Here is a 23,601-nt window from a genome sequence, read left to right as displayed (position 1 = left end):
ATTAAAGCCTGACATTTAATATTTATTACAAGAGAAAAATACTCTAAAGCATTGATCTTAATCTGTTAAGTCTTTTAAAAATGGACTCAAAACTTTCAGCTGAGAGGTATCTTCTTCCAACATTAACTCTAGCAATTAAAAATACATTTTAAGAGTCTTATCTCAATTTTGGGATGAAATGCTGCAGCTGCAGAGACTGAGCATAAGCTAATGCTGGCCCAGGCCAAGCTCTTACTAGTGAGAGCCACAAAGACAGCCAGTCTCTGTGGAGGAACAGCTGTTCAGCCTGCTCTGTTTATCTTATCATTCAAATGCATTTTGATATTTGCTCCAAAAAATCAGCAAACTGATCTCATCTCCCCTCTCTAAATCTGCCTTTAATTTACACTGTGCAATAGCCAAGATCTTAGTGTTTCATAAGCCGCAAAACCCTTGAAAAACTCATGGTGTATAATTTGTCTTCAGAGAAGATGAAAATTGCTTCTTTTGATGGGATGTACCACTGAAAAGATGCTGCTTTAATTCATTAATGATATGGAAAGATGACCTAGAAAAACAAAATTCCCTCTTGCCATTGGAATGAGGAAAGCTAAAATCAAGAAGAATTTTGCCTGCTGGCCAAATTGTGCTTTTTCAGTGTGGTAAGAGGTGGCAAGATCAGGGCAGTGTGAGGAGAAGAAAGCAGAGTCAGAAATCCCCAACTGGACAGCCCAGAGCAGGGTGGGCAAGGGCAGCACGTGCTGTGCACCCCTCAGGGGTGCAGGAAAGAGGAGCTGGGCACATTCCTTTGTGTCCTGAAGGATGCACCAAAGGAAAAGGTCTGCTTTTCTTCCCCTGCCTCTCCACTGATATTGGTGCAAACCAAAATATTGCTATGGTTGGGGTTTCTGGAGAAGTGTAAGGGGACTATGAATGGGGTGCAGAACCTTTCACTAAAGGGAAACGAGCAGAAATAATTTGGGGATTCAGTAAAATCCTTGCCATCAGATGGCTGCTTAGTGGCTTTCAGGTTCTCCTGTGTTACATTCTTGGGCTTTGTAAATACTATTATTTGCTTCTTGTAGTTTGATCTCTAGCTTTAAAAACAAGCTTTCACAGGTGCAGAGTGTCTGCAGTGAGTATCAGCACACTGACCCGTGGTTTTCTTTCTGTCTTTAGATGTAGACCTGAACCAACACAGAAACATCTCCAAGAAACACATCAGTATTCTTAAAATCAACTCATTGTTCTCCTCTAGGATGATCTGAAAATCCAATACCCACATGACAAGTGTTATATAATGCCCCTGTGGCAAGTCTTATTTAACCAAATACAGATGTGTTGACTGTCAGGAGAGGCAGCTCTCCTGTCCAGCCCCAGTTATTTGTGCATGTTCTTTTGGCAACAGCTCAGTTATGTGCAGCATCCATTCCTTTCAGTGTAGTGAAGGTGAAAAGTTCAGCTATGTCTCGACAAGACACTGCGATTTGAGCAGAAAAACATTGGAAACCATGTTGGGCCTGTGTTGGATTTGCAAAATATACAGACTTTTGAGGAGGGACAAACAGCTAAATCCACAAATGTCCAAGGCCTAAATCCATATGTTCAGAGCCTTCCCTCAGGACTCACCTTAAATCTGGTGGTACTTTAGCTTCTGTTGATAAAGATACTAAATCTGGTAGCAAGTCTTGCTGGTGGTTCTGGTGCAGACTGGGCTGCCATCTGGTGCCAGAGCTCTGCTCCCAAAGGACACCCTCTCTGGGCCTATAAATAATTATTCCTTGCACAGCTGAAGGGAGAAAGTGCTGTCTCAACGCACTTGATATCCCCAGAGACAGAGTCTTATGTGGGAGTCAGAGCCAGGAGAGTCAAAGTCAGCACAGGTTTAAGAGAAAGCTGAATTCCCTGTGTATTCCCCACTATCAGAGGACTCTCTCACACCAGCTTATAAGGGGCAAGGAAATGGGGCTGAAGAAAACCTCAAGTAAGAATTAGTTTCCATTAAAGAGGCTCAGCAGAGACAGACTCTCTCTCATCAGTTTCCAGACCAGCAAAGGACTCCTAAATTGGTGATAAAACCAAAATGCAACGCTGATGCATAATATGGAAAATTAAGAAAACAAATGATTTTAAAATGATGGAATACCTGCTGATCTTATCTTTATTGCCCAGTGGCTCACACATAACTTCCAAATGTTGAGACACAATTTTTTTAAATTTATACCAGTGAATTGGACAGAGACCACTGTTCAGATACAGATATATCTGTTTGGTACAGCAATAGTGTGCTCTCCTCAAGAGGTAGATATAATAAGGATCTAGCAAGTACTTTACTGCATCTGTTTAGAAACTCTATAATACCTGGAGGATGTGGCCAGAGCAATGAGCAAGGCTTGAAGGATCCCTCTGATGAAGACAATGGGATTCTTCTTGGTGATGAAGAAGTACATCATTGGCAGAATAAACAGCCCGTGCACCACCAGGCCACACACCACCGTAATGGCATAGAAACCCAGCTTCTTCCCAATGGCCGAGGGGTCATCCATTTCTAAGATTTTGCCAGCTATTAGGAACACAATTCCAAACGGGAAATACCTGAGCAAAAAGAAAGAGTCATTATTGGAGACAAGTGGTAGAAGCTGGCAGCTCCTTCCAGTGACAGTAACAGCACTGTCCAGGTTTGGCTGTTCTGTCTCTGCTCTGATGGAGGATGGATGCCCAGAGCTCTGGGCTGAACAGTTTTTTCTGTGGGGTCCCCATCAGCATAGCTGAGGTTATGGTGCTGGCAAGGAACAACTTTAAAATGTTTTGGTTCTCAAGGCAGCTGTGGCTTTTTAGCTTCGAGCAGGTAAATTACTGGGAAGAGGGGGAATGAATCCTAAGCTCCTCTCATGTGTTTGCGCTCATGTAGCTGTTCATGGATTTTTGTTGGAAGCTCTTAAGTAAACATTTATGTTGCCTTTGGAAGACAGAGGAGAAACACCAGTATGCATTAGACATGCTCTTGGATTGCCTGGGGGCTTGATTTGGGGCAGATAAACAGGCAGAAGAATTGTTAGTTTCTGAATCCACTCTGGACAGGTGCTTTATCAAAACTGTTGTGCTTCTGTGTGCAGCTGCATACAAAGTCATGGATGCCAAAAAGCTTTAGGTAAAAAAAAAAAGTCTGGGAGCATTCAGCCATCTTCCACTTGCAGCTGTGCCATCTCCAGAGACTTGACATTACTTCTTAATTTTTCCAGAAATAAACTACCTCCCTTGACATATCCACCCAAGCAATCATTCCCTGACCCAGCTCAGTCAGATCGGACCACGTAGCTGGAAGGAGAGGCTGAGTGCTGAGTGTTGATTCCCTGCCCCACGTCACACTGGGGGACATCCTGAAGTGGGGAGAAGGTGCCAAGCTGACAGCTCTTGTTGGCAGCCACCTGCTGTTGCTCTGACCTTTGGGGCAGGTGTGTTGGCAGGTCTGCAGCAGTGCTGGAAGGGATGGAAGCACCCGCTAGAGCATCCCATCATGCTTCTCCCTTGTGTGGGATGTGATCCCTCTTGGCATGCCCAGGGATTGGCAGTGCCCTTGGGGCGTACAGCACACCCCACCCAGCTGTACCATGTTCTGTTATTTGGGAGTAACACAGAAGGTGTCCCGTCAAAAGGATGGCACAGACCAGGGACAGATGTATGTGCATCCTCAAATGCTGAGGTCCTGGAAAAGTAAGGGTTGTTCATCCTCATTTATTTCCCTGGAAATAAATTTGTGGGATTTTTGTGCTTTTTCTTCTGTTGAAATATTCTTACTCTTTTTTAAAAACATTGATTTTCTTATAAAACAGTTACTTACCAAACAGCAACTGCCACAATCTTCATGACAGATTCGTTCAAACACTGGCAGAAGCTGACCAAAGGGACGCCGCTGTTCCCCATCCTTCCCAACATTATCCCTGCAAACAAAGCATTTGGGTTCAGTCTCTCAGGTGTATTCACACAGCCCCAGTGCTTCCCTCCCTGCTGAAACTCAAAGCCCCTGGTAGCAAGGCTGTTCTTAACCATCAGTCATAGAGCCCTGTGAGGGATTTGCCTGCTCTGAGTGAAGATCCGTGGATGAGAAACATTTCCTAGTGAGGGAATCTCTCTGCCTACAACCAGGCAGCACCAACGAGGACTTGGGAAACAAAGCCAGGTTTTGAGGTTTGCTCTGGTAATGGGGAGTTAGTAAGGAAGCCTCTGTCATATTTTTAGTAGCTTTCTGTCTACATGATAATAATTAACTTTATAATCAGCCAGGCTTTGCAGTTTTGGGGGAGGTAAGGAAATGCAGATTCATGGCGAGAAAGGCCAAATTGCTGTAAAGACTAACCAGTAAAGAAGAAAGCAAATAAACCCCGTGTATGTGCCCCCATTGCTCAGAAAGGAAATGAATACAGCTCTGGGATGTGTCATCTAACCATATATTCTCCAGACAGTGTTAGTTTCCATTAATGCATATAAATAGATGACATTTTCCTATAGTTAATTATCCTCCCTGAAAGGATTATCAGTTGCTCAAGGAATCACTTCAAAAACTGGCTGCACCAAGGGAGTTTGCCTTTGAGGGGAGCTGCCTGGGGCAGCAGGGGCTGGCGGGGGGTGTGTGCTGCTCTGGGTGTGCAGCTCCTTGCTTTGAGCGGGAGCCTGGCCCTGTCCCTTGGAGCCCACAGCTCGGAGCCACGTCTCAGGCAGCGCCGCTTCCAGGGCTGTCCCCTGCTGAGGCACGGCAGAGGCTTTCAGCTGCCTCATCCAGGGATTTCACAACAGCAGTGCTCTCAAGATGTGAGTTTGGGAGCCTGTTAGGATTCATCTCAGCCATAACTTTTAGGTCAGAAGACAACACTCTTTCATTAAGCTGTTTCAATGCTTCCGTTTTGCAGGGTGGGACAGGGGTGATGCAGAAGGCTGAAGACAGCTTGGCTGCATCCTTTATTCACAACAAGGGCCTGAAATAGTCTCTGGTGATGCCAGTTGTTGAGGATTCAGTGTCTCAGGTTTGATACAGCCAGAGGTGACCTGGCAGCCGAGCTGTGGGTGACAATCCTGGTGCGTTTCGTGTACATCAGCCAGGAGAAGCTCTGAGCTTCCACCTCCTGAGCCCCCAGCCAGCAAGACTGAGTAAAAGTTGTACATTCAGTCCTGGGCAGACAATGAATGATCTTCTGTTCTCAGAAGCAGAAAATTGCCCTTGCTCCTAATAAGTAGGTGCAATTCATTCATTCATATCCAGTGTGTTTTGAGTGGAATAGTGTTAGTGGCAAAGTTGTACTTTGGAAATGGACTATAAAACACTACAAACTGGGAGACAGCCAGATTCCAGCAGGGTTGTACAGGGAATACCACCCACTGGCGAAGCTAAAAAAACACAGACAAATCTACTAATTCCAGGTTTGTATCTTGACCCCTTGTGCTGGTATGAACCATAATATAATAAATATAGTCAAATATGTTATATGGAACTACCTTTGCTGACCAGATTAACTTCCAAGAATAAATTTACATAAGGAAAATTTGATCAACATTTTCTTATAAAAGTCATCAGAACTTTGTGATTAACTAGGAATTGTTTGTTTAAATTTCTTCTTTCAAATCCACAAATATAATATAACACACATGGCACCAAAGAGTTCCTCCAGCAAGTTAAACTAACTAAATAAGCCAGACAGAAGCTCTTACTCTGACAAGCTCCTAGGTGGTACATAACTATCTTCATTGCAGAATACCCAAAATAAAATCAAGAGGTTTCAATCCAAAAAGGAATACCCACCGATTTAAAACTCATAAAACAATATGGGTTGGCATAGTGGTAGAGGGGCCATGGGTCTGATCTGGTGGTAATTCCTACCTCCTCTGAGCACACTGTACAAGGTTATCTTACAGTCAGCAAAAGATGGGTCATAAATAAAAGCCAAAAATAATTGAGAAGAAAATAAAATAAAAAGATTGCAAGTGAATGCACAGAAAACAAGTCCATGGAACAAAAGTCATCAAAGATTTTGAAAATTTGTCTTTGAAAGGGTGGGGGAGCAGCTGTGTAACAGTCTTGCCTTTCCCCCCACAAAGTTTAAATAGAAGCAGTTTAAAAAGCTGAGTCAAGAAACCAAAGCAGCCCAACCCCAATCCTTTTCTCTTAACTGGACACTTGGATTACTACAAACCAAATGTGTCTGAAACCTACCCATCGTGGCGGAGAATATCACAATCCCAAGGACATTCATGCCATCACTAGCGCCTGGCTCTGATTTGTAAATCACTTCAGGAGGGGGAGTGATATCCAAGGCAAAATTCTGGATGTTGGATCCGTTCTCGTCCTGGACTCCGTATATGATAATGCGGCGAGTTGTGCTTTCAGGTGATGCTTTGTTGGATTTAATGATGGGAATGCTCCTGGTGCGGTACTGAAAGAAAACAGGGCAGGTTTTATTACAATGGCCCAGCAGGAATTAAGAGTTGAATGAGAACTGCTAAGTGCTCTGTTTCAACAATGCTGCATTTGAAGGGACAGGCATGAAAGGGAGAATGAACACTCCTGTCCCTATCTGACAAAATCTGTAAAAACAGTTGAATTTTTGGAAAAGCATAAAAAACCCCACTTTCCTATAATCAGACCCTGGTGCAGCAAACACTTTGCCTCTTGACAAAGCTACTTTCCTGTAAGACATAATTAGGAATGACTCCCTAGAGGTTCTGAGTACACTTCTCTTTGTGAGGTTCCCATGAAATATTCCCCCAGGTGAAATAAAACCAGACATACCTCTTGCTCACTCAGAACTTTTTGATGAGCTTTTCTTGCCAAATTCCAACCTCACTAATGAGATTCTTCCCCAATACATTATTTTATTGCTTTCATTGAACATGGTATTCTGTTCTTCCTTCATGTGGTATTGCCAGGTGCTCTTAAATATATTCCAGCTCTCCTCAGGTGCATGTGGAGCTGACATAGGAGTGCATATCTATTCTCTAGTCACACTAGAGAGCACTTTATCCCTGTTTTGCTTTTAGATACCGTGGCTGCTGAGGCTGATGGAACAGGACTCATTAATTCCTAAATGCTGAAGGTATTGACAGTCTCTGCAGTCATATGCCATGTCTGTATCTGGGTTGTGTTTTACAAAGATACATGTTTCATATAATGCTGGCTCATGTCTCTCATCAGTAAAAGGAAGATAGCCACTTACCTGCTTGAATGTGGCCTCAACAAGATTGGCTGGAAACATGTTCCTAAAAATGAACAAATAGAAGAATAATTTCTATGGAACCGAAACCAACTTCTTTTTACTGTGTTGGGCCTGCCATGATAAATCAGTTCTTTGCTGGGCAGGTGCAGAGGATGCCACTCTCTCCCACTGTGCCTTACGGCTGTGCCTGGCTGAGCACGGCTCAGAGACACAGCTCCTCAGAACTGAAGATCTGGGGCTTTCCAAACACCGGGGTGAGGCCCAGGAGCTCTGGCTGCAGATTCTGGCTCTGCCACAGCCTCCATGTTGTAACTGGGGTGGCATAATTGCTATGATTCCCTTCCCCATCTGCTGACTGGGGGTTGAATATTCTTTTATTCCATATTTTTTCTTCTCTACTTAGATAATGAGCTGTTCTAGACAGTCAGGGATGTATTCCTGAGACCTCTGGGTGCTGTAATCTACTGTGGGACTTCTAAGTACTCCTGTGCTAATTCAAAACCTGTCATTCCCCTGCTGTATTTTCATCACTAAAATTGCAAGTGATGTAGACTTGGCAGTGGTTTGGTCAAGAACAGTTTTCTTTTCAGAAAGAGGATCTCATTCCTGATTAAAAGAGTTGAGAATAGAGCTGTACAGAGCTTGATTTTATTTTGATATAGTTCTGAGGCTTCAGAACCCGAATGAGGCCAGTGGCTTCATCTTTGCTCACAGCTGAGCTACAGAGGAGAGCAATGACCCAGCACTGAGATTGCAGGGAGACCAATAGATTTATAATTCCAATAGGGACTCTTTTTATAACCTTTTCTGCCTTTCTGTGTATCTCACTCTAACATTTCACACTGTTTTATTTGGAGCTAATTTACAACTTCAGTTTGAGGTGGATACTACTTTGCAGAAAGACATTCAATCCTAGTTTGAAATGGAGAGCACACCCTCTACAGGCTTCAAAGAGGAATCATAGTATAATTGGGAAAAACCAGCTAAAAAGTCATACATTTCCACGCAGCATTTGGGAATCAAAATTTGTGTGATGATTCTAATCATTCTCAGGATCATTTTCAGGACTGATTTTTTCCAACCCTAAGCTTCTGAAACCTTGGGGCAGAAGACAGTGACTCAGTTATCTTCTTTCACATACCTGTATTTATGCAAGGAGAAACTCCTGAATTCTCCAACAAAATTACTTTTAATTCAAAGTCGTGCTTAAACCCCAAGACAGACTCAAATATATGTGAAAAGCCTATTCTCAATTCCAAAGAGAATTGCTGTGTGCATGGACAGTTAAATGCATGCTGAACCAGAGACATTTTCCAGAGCTGCTTTCCCCTCTGCAGCAGCAGCAGCAGCACATACTTGTTGCTAATGGAGTCACTGTGCAGCATTGACTTAGAAAACAGCATTTTTTCTCTATTTTAAGTGATCATAACATGATATTATGGTCACACTTGAAAGTATGAGGTAGATTCTGCATCAGAAGCATCAATCACTGAGAGCAATTACTACAAAGAGGTAATTAATTATCATTTTTGGGGAGAACTGTGGGATAAAAATTTTAATTAAGTGATAGTAGGACTGCCTAATGATTGAAAGAGAACACTGAACATGAGAAGGACTTGTTGCCCTGCTGAGTCTCATAAAGGCATTGGATTGTCTCTGCAGAGTCTCATAAAGGCATTGGATTGTCTCTGCAGACTGTCCATGAAGCTGCTGATTCTCTGGCTGAAATGTCAAATGTGTAGCCACCTTCTGCCTGAGCCCTGGGGCTTGACGGACACAGGGAACCAACTGAGGCACAGCTGGATGGGCCTGGGCTTGGGAGGATGGAGGGGATATTTATGGGAGGAGGAAGCACTGCAGAGTACAGGTGGTTACTGCTTTATTATGCCTCATTAGGGAATTCTGCTTCCAGATTGTTAAAGGCTTCATGAATATTCAGTTGTCTTTGTTTTGTGATTTGGGATGCTGGGCTGAAAGGTGCTACAGGAGTGCTCAGTGGGATGGTTTTCTCTGACCTGCTGTGTGAATGTGAAATATTCTGAAAGCAGAGATCCACACGGAGATTCCAGCACAGCTGTGAATATGCACCTCACGTACGAGCTGTGGCTTTACACAGAAACGTGAATTTAATTGCTGATGATTCCCACTTTCTCCCTCATAATCCTAATTAGTAGAATTAAGAACAATTAAGACTGCTTGAGAAAGGAAATATCATATGGTTAGTAGCTAGATTAAATGTTAGACAAATTTGTAGAGGATTAAAGCGTTTTGTTTCTTTATCATTCTTTATCCTGCAGGAATTACAACTACCCACTTAATACTAGATGCTGGAATTCTCCCAATGTTTTTTAATAAATTATGCACTGTGATCCAGTCTTTGAGACTAGCCTCACCAAAGATACACAATTTATCTGGTGAAAGGATGACCTGAATGTGTTTGCCAGAGCCTCGGCTTATTTTTATTTTAAGCTGGTTTACTTGGATTGAGAAAATCCAGTATTAGCCAAAATCAAGTTTTGTTAATTAAAAACATTTAAGAGAGCAATTGGCGGATGAGATCTTTAATGGACTGAAAACAAAAAATGAGAAGAAGGAATTGAAACCTAGAGATGGAAGGTGACTGGGAGGGTTTCTTGGTTCTGTCAGGCCTGTCCAGAAACACTTCTTGCCTGAGGGGAATGTTTTGCTGCACACTGATATTTCCAGCCATGAGCTGGATGTTTGGAAAAGACCTCCTGGGAATGGTTCAGAACAACAGGCTGAAGGGACAGTGATATGGAGGATTTGACTTTCAGGACGGAACTGGGATGGGGAGGGCTGGCTGGATCCCCCCAAGCTCCTTGGGACAGCCCTCCTGTGGTCTCGTGCCCACCAAGCCTGAGTCCTGGGGAATGCTACGGAGTGGGAGCTTCAGTCTGGCTCCAAATCCAGACACGTGCATTTGCCCAAACATACACAAAATTCATGGCAGAGTGTTGTAGTCTGTCCATGTCTGCCCACCCCTGTTCCAGGCACCCAGCCTGACACCAGACTGGCCCCTGCAGATCCCTGCGAGCTTTCCTGTGGCTCTGGATGAGATCCAGATGTACCCACATTGATCTGGTAAAGGATCATAAAGTGAGGCTGTGTGTGCTCAGGCACTGTGTTTATCACTGATGTACACTGAATTAAAGACACTGCCAGCACTTACAAATGAGTGATTCAAACTGAGCTCACCGTTGCTGTCAGCACCTATAAATACTCTTGTGTTTGTTCAGTTAAGAAAGCCAAGCAGATAAAATACTTCTGAAGTTCCAGCATTGCTTGCAGATTTCTTACAAGACACAGGTCTCAAAATAATAGGGCAGGAAACTTAACATGATCTGGGATTCATTTCTCTAGCACAAGCAACAATGTCTCTAACCTCAGTGGCACAGTTCAGCATTCCTAGCAGAAACAATTTTACATAAAGGAGGGAAATTAAATCTACTGCATTACAGTGACTGAGTCTGGTTTAAAACATAGATAAATTTAGGTCTGAGACAAGGTTATTGTTGTAAAACAGAAACTGAAGACATAGGCTTTCTAGTCACATAAAAAATTAACAGCTGAATACTGCCTGCCCTGAGGAATAACATTTCCCAGAGCATCTTCTGCCTCAGGAACTTTGCTAGATAGAGCAGGAGTATTCAGCTGAGGCTAAAAGGGTGAATGTGCATGAAACTTCAGGATCAGCTCAGTGAACCTTCTACAGAGCTGAGTTACTGAGCCCCAGCTGGCAGAGCGGCCTGGCCTGCATTTGCTGTGACAGCAGCACGAGTGACCTGCAAATCACCACCTTTGACTGCAGCCCGCTGTGGGGCACAGGCTGCTGCATCCACCAGCACATTTGGGAGCCCTTCCCTAACTCTGCATGGGGTGAGAGGAGTCAGATGTAGATATTGAATTAGGAACGTGTATGTTCATGTAATAGGAGACAACTATGGCAACATATGTTCTGCACTTTGGTAGTTGTGGATTTTGAGGAAATCCTAGAGGCTTGTATGCAGTGCAGGCAGCACCTGGTCTGAGCAGCAGGTCTGAGGGTGCAGCTTCCCATTAGCCACAGGACAAATCAGCATCGTTGCCAAAGGTGGAAGGTCCTCTTCCCTTCCCCATTGTTATCCCAGCAACTGACCTATGAATTAACAGAATTGATTGCTTTTGCTCCTCTAATTTCAGCTGCTTTAGGAAGCTGAATTGTGTTAGGAAGCCATTCTCCAGCACTGCCCCAGGATGTGGGAGCCCTCCTGTCCCTTTGGAAGGGCTCTGAGAAGCACAGCAGTGACACAAAGAGCAGCACTGTGCCACTGCGGTGCTGTTAACAGAACTGTCCAGAGAACAGGAGCCTGCAGCTACCGGGACAGCTCGTTTCACATCTCCTGGATAACTTCTGTTAGAAACAGCAGGCCAGACTCTGGTTTCAGTAATGCTACTGAATAGAAATACTCATTCTAAGTCCTGATCACAGCGTCATTAACTCAAAGCATTCAGCTTTTGCAGATCCTTTCAGTCAGAAATGAGGCCAGCGGCTCTGCTGCGGGACTGCCACAGGTACGGCAGATGTTTCCTTGATTCAGAACACCCCTTTCCTCTGGCACTCTGTGCTCTGCAGCCCCAATCTGGTTTTGCTCTCAGACTTTGATGTTATCAGCACCTAATCCCTGCCACACCAGACAGTCTGGCTGCAGTCTCCAACGCTGTGGAATTAAAGCCACCAGACTGGGGGGTTTGCTACGTATGTGTCCTCATAATATTTATTGGCCTATATTTGCACCAGGCATAAAGCAGCTTTGGTTGCTCTGCTCTCAAATTTGAGCAAGCGTAGCTGAGCTTGCAAGAACATTGTTTTAAGGCTGGGAATTTGACAGTATTCTAATATTTAAGTGTTTGAGACCTTACCCTGTCACTATATACACCAAAGGAACAGAGAGAAAAAACGGGGTCTGAATGGCTTGACATAAGAACTGTGAATTTTCCAGGTTTTTCCAAGAATGAACAGCACTGTAGCTCCTATTTACTAAAGGCTGAGGTCATTCTCAGTGACATTACCTTAATCTCAAGAATTTGTTTACTTTTTATGTCCTCTGCACGAATTCATCAGCAGCTGTGTAGACACCTCACTGCTGTTACATGAGCCACAAGTCCTGTCCCTAGTCATACATCTGATACCTTCTTGCTGGTGTCACAGGCTCCAGCAGGGTTTGCACTGCTGAAAGCAAGGGCAACATTTAATCCAGAAAGACCAAACAACACCAACCTATAGCAGGGGCCATGGGAGAAACCATCTTGCACATCAATAGTCACCTCCGGAGCTTCATCTCATTTCTCAGTATCAATCATACTACCTCCTGCTAAAAGGACCAAAGAAGGCTTTTGCAGAATTAATGAGGCACTAAAATCCTCATTATTGGGATAAAAAGGACTTAGAGAATGCAAAAATCACTAATCAGGTCTAAGTTACTTTGTCTTGCTTTGGTTTTTTTTTCAAAGATCAGAGCAGAACTCACATTGATGAATCATTTTGTCAAATATGGACTTTTTATCTGTCCTGAGGGCTGCATGGCATTTCAGTTCCAGTAAGGGATCTGAACTTTCTTACCCTGCTTCCTCTGAAAGAAAAGGTTCTGACAAAGCCCCAGCAGGGCTATGGCTGTCTGAAAGTGGAAGCCCAAGTACATCACAGCTTTAGGCATCTCAAAAAGGCTGAATTATATCAAAGGTAACATGACAGAGCCAAAGTATTTCCAGTGTGGTTCCAGCAAGGCAAGTTATTCCATTCAAAGTGTATGTTTACACTGGAAGAGGTCCAGACCAATTGTCAGGAGGATGGACAACAAATTCCCCTGCAAGGTCGAAGCTTTCCTAGAGCAGTTTTAATTCCTGGCCCCTGTGCACCTCCCCCTCTGTGACTAAAGCCTCCTGACCAGAGAGCAGAATTTGCTTCATAGCCCATCTCCTCAGGGTGGTTTTCATCATGGAATTATCTTTTAAAAGTTCTTTCCTAGTTTAAATCTGGATCATTTAATGCACTCTAAAATATCTATACAATTCAGTCTTCAGTTGTAAAGTTCTAAAGGTGTGATTCCTGATTCTGCACAGCCCAGACTTTTTCCACACTACAATAGATCCTGGGTTTTTCCTGCCCTATTTTCAAGAAACACAATTTTGATAATATAGAATATAGCCCTTAGCTTGAAAAAAGGGAAAGGGAGTGATTTTAAAGAGTGCTCAGGATTCCCACGGAAACACAAATCCTCTACAGGGTTTATATCCTCTTCTGACTCTTACTGGTATAAAAATAAAACCTCTCTTGGTTAAGCTAAATTGATTTTCTAGGTACCTGCTATTAAATTGGATGCAATTCTGAATATTCAGCGGTAAAGGCTCTGATTTCTCCTTCCAGTAAACTTGGAAATGTACAAATTTTTTTTGTCATGTGTCAAGGTGTGATTTGATCCTGTCTGCCTCCACTGAATTGGTTTATTTGGGGCTTTTGAGCTGAGTAAGTTTACAATGCCACGCTGTCTTGTTAGACTGGAGAAAAACCAATAATGTATATGAACCCTGCACCTGCTGGTGCTCAAATCTGCACTCAGCCTGATATAAAATAGGAGGGGGAACCCAGTTGGGCTGGGACTTTGCTTGTTTGTTTTATTTCATAAGGCAAATTTTATTTCCCTTGGTGACAAATGCAGGGGGCATGATTTCAGTTGCAGCAGAATCTCCCCTTCTAAATCAAAGGTAACAGATGTCATGGGAATATTAACTGCTAATGTCAACAGTGTCTTCCTGGCTCTCAGAACGAGTTTTCCAAATGTTTGTCCTCAAATTACAGGCATTTTCTATTTTCCTAGTCAGGTGATTATGCTACAAAAGTAAACCTAATATTTTAAATTGAACACCATTCCTGTATGTCACTTTTTGTCCTTTTGAATAAACACTCAAAATCTGAATTATTTAAAAAATATTGTATCTTGCCCTTCTTAATTTCATAACTTATAAAAGGCTACTAAAATATCACTCTTATTTTGGGGGACAAATGATAAAGTTAATTACAATAATTCCCACAGGAAGAAGAAGGCAGAGATGTTTGTTTATTCATTGCTGTTGAGATGCTCCAAAGCCACGTTCCTACAAGAACCCTACCAGGTCTTGTATGAGCTGGGAATATTTTTTCTGGCTCCACAGAGCTTTCTGAACAGTCTTCAGTAAAGTAATTCCTTTTCCATGTGTTTTGATTCTCTAGTTGTAGGAAAGGAAAATGGTCCTTGCCTACCTCACAGAAATATTGCACATCATGAAAATGAATCCATAAAAACTCATAAAGCACCAGGTGCTTAAAGACAACATGATCCTTAGCCTGAGGATTATATACAGCTTTGAATGGAAGAAAATAAACTTTCATGGGCCCTGCAGTGCTTGCAGCAGAAACCTTGAATAAAATGAGGGCAGATTTGTACATCTGTCTCAGTGCAGCAATAAAGTGGTGGCTAAAGAGAGAAGCATCCTCAGAACAGCATCTCCTGCTCAGCTTCAGAGTCAGAGCTGCCTCCTGAGCTTGTCCTCAGCCCAGATCCAATAGAGAGGGGGAGCTTCTGCAAGGGGAGGCTCCTGCACAGAAAGCACCTGGGTAAATGAGCATCTTCCACGGGCAGCAGAACATTCCTGCCCTCGGTCTCTTGGGGTTCTCTTTAGAAAGGAAATCTTTCAACTACAGCTGTTTAGAGCGGCCAAAAAAACCCAAAAAAGTTTGAACCATGGATGCAGTTTTGGAGGCATGAAATTCAGGATGTTGATGAGATTATGTATTTCCTGGCTGATGTGAGATTTAGAGCCATTTCAGAATTATGCACCATAGTGTCACTGTTATCTCCTCACCAAATCATTGTTGTTTGGGGTTTTTTGTTTGTTTGTTTGGGTTTTTTAACATAATGGACAAATATATAGGGGAAACTCCATCTACAAAATAATGCAAAATAATAATAATGTGTTTATTGATTAGTATTGCTAGTGTTTAGGACAACCACAAGGGTTTGCACTAGTTTTTGTGTTCTTTTTTTGCTGATTCAGTATATTCTTTAATTTCTAATTAAAACCACTTCTAAAGACACAAAAATTTAAGATATTCAATTCCTAGCAATATCTTTCCTGCCAAAAATTCTAGACTTGACAATGTCATATATAACATCACAAGAAATAATAATGTTTTTCATCATTTCAAGGTGGCTTCAAATCTGAAATCAATGAGGGTGAATACATGTATCCCCATCCGAGATTCATGCTTTTAAAATGAACCCCACACTAATGTCACATATATCATCTCTCCACTTGTACATTTAGCATTCTTCATTTGCAGAATACCAGATGTTTCCTGTGTAAACTTCTGGGCACATATGCAATTGATAAATGGAGAGGAAATTAATGAATTGAGAAGATAAGCCAATCTGGGCCGAAAGAGATGGTTTCCAGCTGTGAATGGAAGTGATTTATCATTGAGCTAAAGGATCAGCTTTTCTAGCTCAAACCAGCAGATACATCATTACATTTAATCCAGACTTCCACACAGATATTTAAGAGTCTTGCAACCGACTGCAGCGGAGCCAGAATTTCACCCATAGTGTTTGCCTAGGCTGAAAGCCCATTCCCCACAGTTCTGTTGTTATTATTTATTTATTTAGTAAGTGCGGTTATTTCTGTAGCAGAGGAATAAAAACCATCCACTTGTGCTCTCAGGATAGAAAAATTGCAGCTGTGGCTGCTGCTTAGCACAGCAAAAGGGGACTGAGCTTAATTCTCTTTATAACCTTTGGTAATGAGAGGGGCTTGTTGACCTTGTCATTGTTGACACCTCCCCAAACCAGCGAGGAATTTCAGGTTTTGCAGACTAGAAGTACATGGCTGCTTGGAAACTTGAATACTTGAAATGTGCACACAAGCTATTATGATTTCCTTGGGTAAACAAACTAATCCCACTAGCACCTGAAATATGGGGACAAAGAGGGATTTCAGGCAAGGCCATCAAATTCCAGCAGTGCCCTAATTTTGCTCTAAAAGAACAACTGTGTCTTTTGCCAAACAAAACAAGTAAGAAAAAGCCCCAAAGCAGAATAAAAAATACACAACAGTGGTCTTTCTAATTGTCCTTTGTCTGCAAATTGGTATGAACAGCTGTAACAGCACTTTTAAGAGTTATTTTCTGAAAAATGTGTGTTTCACCCCTTTATTTAAGGTACTGCCTGCTGCAAATCTCTACCCTTGTTTAAATGAACATTACATTTTAATACTCCCTTGACCCTAATAATGGATTTGATGGTGAGATCCACAGGCTATGTGGAGTCCTGTGGGGTATAAAAGGTCTGCTCCATTGTTGCTGGTTGGTGGCCATTCATTTAAATTTTACAAGAAACAGCCAGTATAAACATACGATAACTTGAAAACTGTCTTCTGAAATTTACTTTTTTCTCAGTCTCAACAAAATATTTATCCTTAGATTCAGAACTTAGGCTCAGGCCACAGCTCCTGCTGCAGTTCTGTACAAAACGCTGCCTGCAGAAAGCAGAAGGAATGGATGTCATTACCGGATTAAATCCAGCAGCGCGTCTGCAGAGCTCATGATGGGCTTCCCACCCTCCTCAGTGCTCTCCTTCTGTGCTGCCCCGCCAGGGTGGATGATGGAGACCATGATTATCCCCACGACCACAGCCACAAACGTTGTCCACAGGTAGTAAGTGACGGTTATGATCCCCAGGCGGCTGGAGGTCTTGGCATCCAGGGCTGCCAGCCCAGACATCAAGCTGTGGGAGAAAACACAGCACAAATTGTGTCTTTTGTGTTACATTAATGCAGCTGAAAGCCTCATTTCTGAATTATTCCGGCCTGCCTGCTTCTCTTACAGCTGATTCTACATTTCAGTGTTTAATAAGCTTGCCACTAACACTAAAGCTGTGGTCTCTGTGTCTGTAGAGGCGTTTTCCAATTGCCAGGTCAGATCCTGGGTGCTGGAAGGAACTCGCAAGCTCAGGCTGCACATGGGGACTGAATCCCACTGACTGTTCCCTGAAATTCCACACATGTGATAGCTCAGTTCACAGGAGCAGTGGCAGTAGTTACTAAAACTCTGTGTGTCACATCATTCTACAGCAGAATAGAATAATTCAGGCTTGAATGGACCGCTGAAGAAAATCTAATCAACCCACTCACCCCTTCCTGTATGAAGTGGGGACACAATTCTGAAATTAAAAACAATAAGGGGCAATTTTGTCATATAGTCCATTCTTTACTTAAAATAATAATTTGTTTTTCTTTCTAAATCAATTCAAAGCACAATATATTTTTGCTTTACCAGGGGGCACATTGGGAGCAGACTGTAATTCAGTGTGCCTCCAGTCTAAACGGGGACAGTGGATGGGATTTAGAGAAAACACCTGCATGGGAAGTGTGGCTGCCCATGTGGGAGCAAAGCACATGCTGTGATCACTTCAGCCTTTTCATAGAATCAGAGAATAATAGAATCATACAATCATAGAAAATGCTGAGTTGGAAGGGACCCATCAGGATCTTTCCTCTTCTTTCCCAGCACTGCCAGAGCATCACCAGTGTCCATCCTCTTGCTTGTACAGTTTGCCTGTGCCAAGCCATACGATTTTCTACCATGACATTCAGCTCCCACTCACCCTCTTGTAGCCAGGGCACTCCTTGGCCCCTGAGGTTTCTTTAGGCTGCTCTGACATAGACCCTGATGCAGTTTCCAAGTGACCTGAGTCTGGGGGTTGAGTTTCCACTGACAGCAGTGTTGTTTGGGCTTCAAATTGAGATTTAACTGGATAATTCTCTGTGAACTCTCCAAGGCATACATCTCAGGTGAAGTAAAATACCACATTTACTATTTTCTGTGCCCAGCTTCCTCATCAAAACAGACCTGTTTATCAGGCCTGTTCTCATAAATATTTACTAAGCTGCACCTCCTTGAATGAGATCTCAACCCCACACTGCTGAGAGAGGTTGTCTAGAGCCAATGCTAAAGTGCAGCTTAACCTTTATAGTAGATTTAATGAAATCAAATGGGTGGATTTAGTGTTCAGGTTCCAGCTATCCACTAGATTAATTAAGAAAATGTATTGCTTTTCTGCATTGCCAATCTCTTATCTAGCACGGGTTTTGTTAACACTATAGGAGCAAGGGTGCACTGGAGTTTGGGTGATTCAGAAAATGAGCATCTCAGTAACTCTCACTCTTGTACCCATTGTTCTTTGCTTTTATTTATCACTGGATTAGATAAAAATCCCACCTTTCTGTGTGTCTGCAAAGTACTGTGTACAAATAAAGCACTGCATATTGAAAATACAGTAGTAGGAATGCCATTTGTTCCATGACATTTCCCTCAGATGAGTCCGTACTGAAGAGTAAATGTTCTAAGCCACATTTTTTTTTTTAATAACACAGTTCAGTTAAATATGTTTATCTCAAATTAATGTGACAGTTTTCTCTTAAAAAAACCCCTGTGTTGTTATTAGATTTTGAGGCCTGAACTCTTCTCTCAGGCTGAGATTTCACAGGCCATTGAGCCGGTTTGACAGCTCATTGCTGCACAGAGTAGATACCTGTATTGTACTAGAGTACAGCACTGTTCCACCTCCACATTCCCAGGGGAAAAAAAAAAAGAGAGAGGGAGAAATTAAAATCAGGTTGATCTTGGTAACAATTTTCAGGGTTCTGACTGTAACTTGTAGGCAGAGCAATTCCTGGGAGAGGGCATTGCCAAGGAGACAGACAGTTCACTGCCCTTCCCTCCCTGGAACTGCCCTGGAGCCACTGTCACTGTGGGGAAGCCACTCTGTTCTCATTCCTTGATGCCTCTGGGCCATTTTGGCTCTACAGAACAAGAGAGGGATGAACCCTGTCTTGATTGCTCACCTGAGAAGCATTTCCAGAAGTACTTAGGGACAAAAATCCTAATTAAACATGTCCAGTGGTTCAGGTGAGTTTAGGGTTGTTACCTCAGCCTCAAGATGCAGGGCCTTAGGATTTGGGAGGATGTGTTCAGATGGAATCTAATCTTACCTTGGCTCATAGGTGGCAAATCCTGAGGGGGCTAATAATGAGATTGCTCTGTCTTGGGGATATTCATTAACAAGATCATCATCTGTAATGAGATTATCCTGTCACCAGATAAAGTCATGCTCAGTTCATGCTGTGATGAGAAAGTCATCAAAAGTAATTAACCATGGAGGTGCAGTGGGGTAACTGTGATGTGACAGAAGCACCAACAGAGGTCTGGGCTCAGACAAAACCCTGTGTTCTCCATGGCCTGCAGTGCTCAGGAAGGGAGCACTGGAACCAGTTCTCCAAAGGCTGGGGAGCTGCAGTGGTCATGTCATTTTAGGCAATAGCTTAAATTCATTTCAGAAAGAAATGCCTGTAACTAGGATGAGACAGCAATCACCCATTCACTAGTTTTTGTTTGACTTCACGTGTTTGATATCAGAAGGAACAGGACAAAGGACAAAAAAATTAAGAGATGTAGTGGTTATCATAGTTATTGTACAAAGCAAGTAACACACAGTCACATCACAGGAGTCTATTGCTGTTGATCTCTGGAGTTCTGACATTCACACAATGCAGCCAAAGGATGACAAGAAAAAGAACTCTTCTTGCTGGGGAACAGGGTTCCAGGAGGAATAAGCTTCCAGCTGGCTTAAACCAAGATCCCTGTATCATGCTCAGGTCTTCCCTCTAATTTTCATCAGGCACTCTTGGCTACATAAAAACTTCCTGAAGAGTTTCCCAAGATTCTTATTAACCAGAACAAAGCTATTCTCATGGTTTCCACTGCTAGACTCTCATGAAACACACTGGAATGGAAAACCATTAAAGTGTACCTTTAATTCTTATCAAACCTCAGAATCTGGTTGGCTTTGGAAGAAGAGGGCAGATATTTGATACATACATTGAAATAATTTGAGATGCTGTGTAGTTAAGTAGCTTCCACACATATGATTCATATGTAGCTTCCATAGTGTGTTTGAATGATTGCCAAATGGACAAAACAGGATGAAGACAATAAAAACCAATCTGCAGCTTTTCTAAATAATTACTGTACATCTCACTCCTTTAATCAGTCTGGGAAAAAATCCACAAAATTGTAATTTAATGTTCAGAGATAATTTCTTAGCTTGTATAGAAAAAACCTGACAAGCCTAAAGGGAAGGGGAAGATATCTTCAGTTCTAGGAATTACATGTGACTATTAAAAAGGTAAAGTCAGTTTCTACATTGTTTAAAGTATATGTAATTGTACAAACCAAAGAATCAAGTACTAAGTTTCATATCTGCTTTGAGGGAAATCCATGTAAACCCCCCAAAACTAAAATAGAATTTTGACGTAAAGAAGAAGGGAATTCTTTGCAATATCTTGGAAATCTAATTAGTCCCATGCAAACAAGTAGCTAAACCCTTTTGAGCACCTCTAGGCTTGTTCTGGCTGTCACAGATAAGCATCAGGTATTTTATTTACAAATAAAAATAGAACTTTCTATCTTCTCTGCAGTTCTCTAGGTTTTTCTCTTGCTGTCTGATGAAAGCACTTTTTTTTTGTCCCGTCTCAAGATCAAACCCTATATCCCCAGAAAGAGAAAATACAAGAAGCTGCTGCTTAGACCCCATTCTGCATGTTTATTTTGTCTTCCTCTCCACCAGAAGCCATCTGGATGCTGCTTTGAAATAGATGGATTATGGATAAAGTTATCAGAAGGGATTAGTGTGATTAGAAAGACATTAATCCTGTCAAGAAGTAATGGTCAAGTATTAACCACCAGCAGTTGTTCCTAGAGTGATGTTTGTTTTCATTCATCCCATTCCCTCCCATTCTCATTTTGTAATTGCATGCTGTGGAAAGACCTTCCTGAGCAAGTTCTGCCAGCGAGGCTGGGAAGTGCCTCTGACAGCTACATTAGAGATGATTATTTTACAGCAGAGCATGAAAGGGAGCTGCTGGCCTCACTAATGCTGCCTGATCATGCAGGCAGGCTGTCGCTCACCTTTTGTCAAGGTCAGTGCCTTCAAGTCTCAACATGACAATAATGTGCATTTCCCCAGCACAAGCCATTTAATCATCTCAAAATGCTGCGCCAGTGGAACCTCCTCTAATGCAGGAAGGCAGTATCTCCATTTTATGGACTCGGAAACAGAGTAATTATGGCACTTTTAAATAAAGACAAACCACTTAGAGTGAAAAAAAAAAATCTGCCTGAGGTGATCTCTCTATTGCAGTGAACCATCACACTTTTCCTTATCTGTGCTTTCAGAAGAGGCTGCTTCATTTCCGTAGAGCCCCATTTTCAGAGTAACGTTTGCAACAGAGAAAAAAAAATTCTACAGTAATGAAAAAAAAAGATAAGAAACTTTGTCTCTTTTGATAGTTTAATGCTTGATTTGCTCTTAGTCTCTAGAGTAGTTAAAATTATTTCACCAGCGAGAAATAGGGATCAGAATGACTTTTTCTTTTCATTATATCCTTTTGCTTTCTTTTAATATGAAAAATACTTACAGAGCAAGACCCTGCCATGGCTGCAGTAGAGAAAGGGGAATGGTGGTGGTGGGGAGATCACAGCCCAGCCCTGTCTGCCTCACCCTGCCCCTTCCTGACAGATGTGGCACAGGAGTTTTGCAGACTGTGCTGCAGCCTTCTGCTGATCTGAACACAGCTAAGGGACTACCTCAGTCACTGTGACCAGTGGAATGATCCCCAGTGTCTTGTATTATTAAAAATTTCATAGTATTGCAGCCTGATTTTCAAAGGAGCTGACAAGTCTAGAATCCTCCTGAAGGTCCAAGGGGCTGCTAAGATTCATCTCCTGTACAAATCCAGTAATAGAAAACAGCTTTGTAAAAGTTTAGATATCTTGAAATAAATGAGATCATGTCTAAGCTCGAAAAAACCCCAAATGCAGAAAGTGGCAGCTGTCCTACAAACAGGACTGCTGCAGCAGTTTCTGTATGGTTGGATTATCAGCTGTAAATAGCCCTTGAAATGTGAATTCACTTTTCAGAGCCCAGTATGTAACTATTTTACTAAACACAGTGGAAGCCTAAAGGTGTCAGGCATGATGGAAAATCTGGCTCTTGATCTTCAAGCAACAAAAGCATGTCAGTAGATCACTGTTTGCAGTGATTATGTTGAATTTTACAGCTAGGCTGCTAGGAAAGAAACCAATCTACATTTCTAATGCATCGTAACATGCATCATTTTGAGATTTTATTTCTTAAATTGCTTTATAAAATAGTAGGATTTTTATTTTTTACCCAAAATATTGATATCTCCTTTATCACCTAATACTTGTAACTCTTAATGACAAATTGACACACACAGCAAAAATCCAGGAATTCCCATGATGCATTTTATGTTCCTTTCTTGTGCAATAGGAAATCTGCTTTTATGGACTAATATCAACAAGGAAGGACTTTGTACAGGACACAGTGAAGGCTGATGTCCAGTGGCTGTTCTGTCACCTGCATATGTGAGGTTACTGGGATACATCTGTGAATTCTGGAAGGGATGAACAGCAACCTTTGGTCCCTGACTGACAAAGGAGATTGCAGTGAATCTCATGCCAAATTCAGGCTGGCTCGTTGACTTCAGCTGTTCTGATAAAAATAAGGCGTTTCCTAAATTCAAAGGTCAGGATGCAAACAAACCTAAATTATCTATGAAATATTAATGTGCAGCTTCACATGGTGGAAGGAGCTAAGAATCTTATTAATACTTGATTTTTTTCTTCTGTCAGTTCTTTCGAGCATTTTTAGATAAAGCAAAGAGCAAAATGATTTGAAACACAAATTTGGTTTATAAACAAATGTCGGATTTATTCAACTGTTTTTTGTCTAAGAAAATAGATGGAATCCAGCCAGCCCCTCAAGCTCCACATGTCATTCCCATTCCTTTGTGAGACACTAAGTATTTTAGAGCTCTCAGAGGACTGCAGAAAAATTCTGTCAGGTTGCAAACAGTTCATGCCCCATTTGTAATGACTTCAGTGCTTTCCACACCCATTCACTCTGTGACCACAGACTCCTCTTGCACATCACAGGATCCCTTCTGACACTCCCTAAATAATTTGTACTGAGTTCTCCAATTTTGTCATTATGATGTGTAATTACAACATGTCATTTTTCACTGAAACTGTCTGGACCTCTGGGTTGCACAAACAAAGGAAAACACTAGAAAACAGCATTAGATCTGACCTTTAGGCTTAATATCCCTAAACACAGCTAATAGCATTGAAAATGTTCCAGATGGCAATGTGGAGAAACTTCTGAAGATGTGTCAGGCATGGAGGAGGAATAAAAATTTTCCTCTACAAACTGAAGCCATCTCAAATGATTACTTTTGTGGTAATCTA

The 23,601-nt window shown here is 42.1% G+C and overlaps 1 protein-coding gene across 1 annotated transcript in view; it reads right to left on the bottom strand.

Annotated features, from left to right (window-relative positions):
* The window catches only part of SLC1A7 (solute carrier family 1 member 7), a 42,490-nt gene that overhangs the window by 11,826 nt on the left and 7,063 nt on the right, over window positions 1-23,601 (bottom strand). Inside the window, exons 3-7 of the mRNA XM_063407071.1 lie at window positions 16,784-16,999; window positions 7,185-7,227; window positions 6,185-6,404; window positions 3,821-3,920; window positions 2,341-2,574 (exon numbers count right to left, since the gene is read on the bottom strand). Of these exons, the coding sequence (XP_063263141.1) occupies window positions 2,341-2,574; window positions 3,821-3,920; window positions 6,185-6,404; window positions 7,185-7,227; window positions 16,784-16,999 (813 nt within the window). The remainder of the gene's footprint in view (window positions 1-2,340; window positions 2,575-3,820; window positions 3,921-6,184; window positions 6,405-7,184; window positions 7,228-16,783; window positions 17,000-23,601) is intronic.

The sequence above is a fragment of the Prinia subflava genome, chromosome 10, assembly GCF_021018805.1.
Source record: "Prinia subflava isolate CZ2003 ecotype Zambia chromosome 10, Cam_Psub_1.2, whole genome shotgun sequence".
NCBI classification, from domain to species: Eukaryota; Metazoa; Chordata; class Aves; order Passeriformes; family Cisticolidae; genus Prinia; species Prinia subflava.
This window is presented reverse-complemented; position numbering and strand designations above follow the sequence as displayed.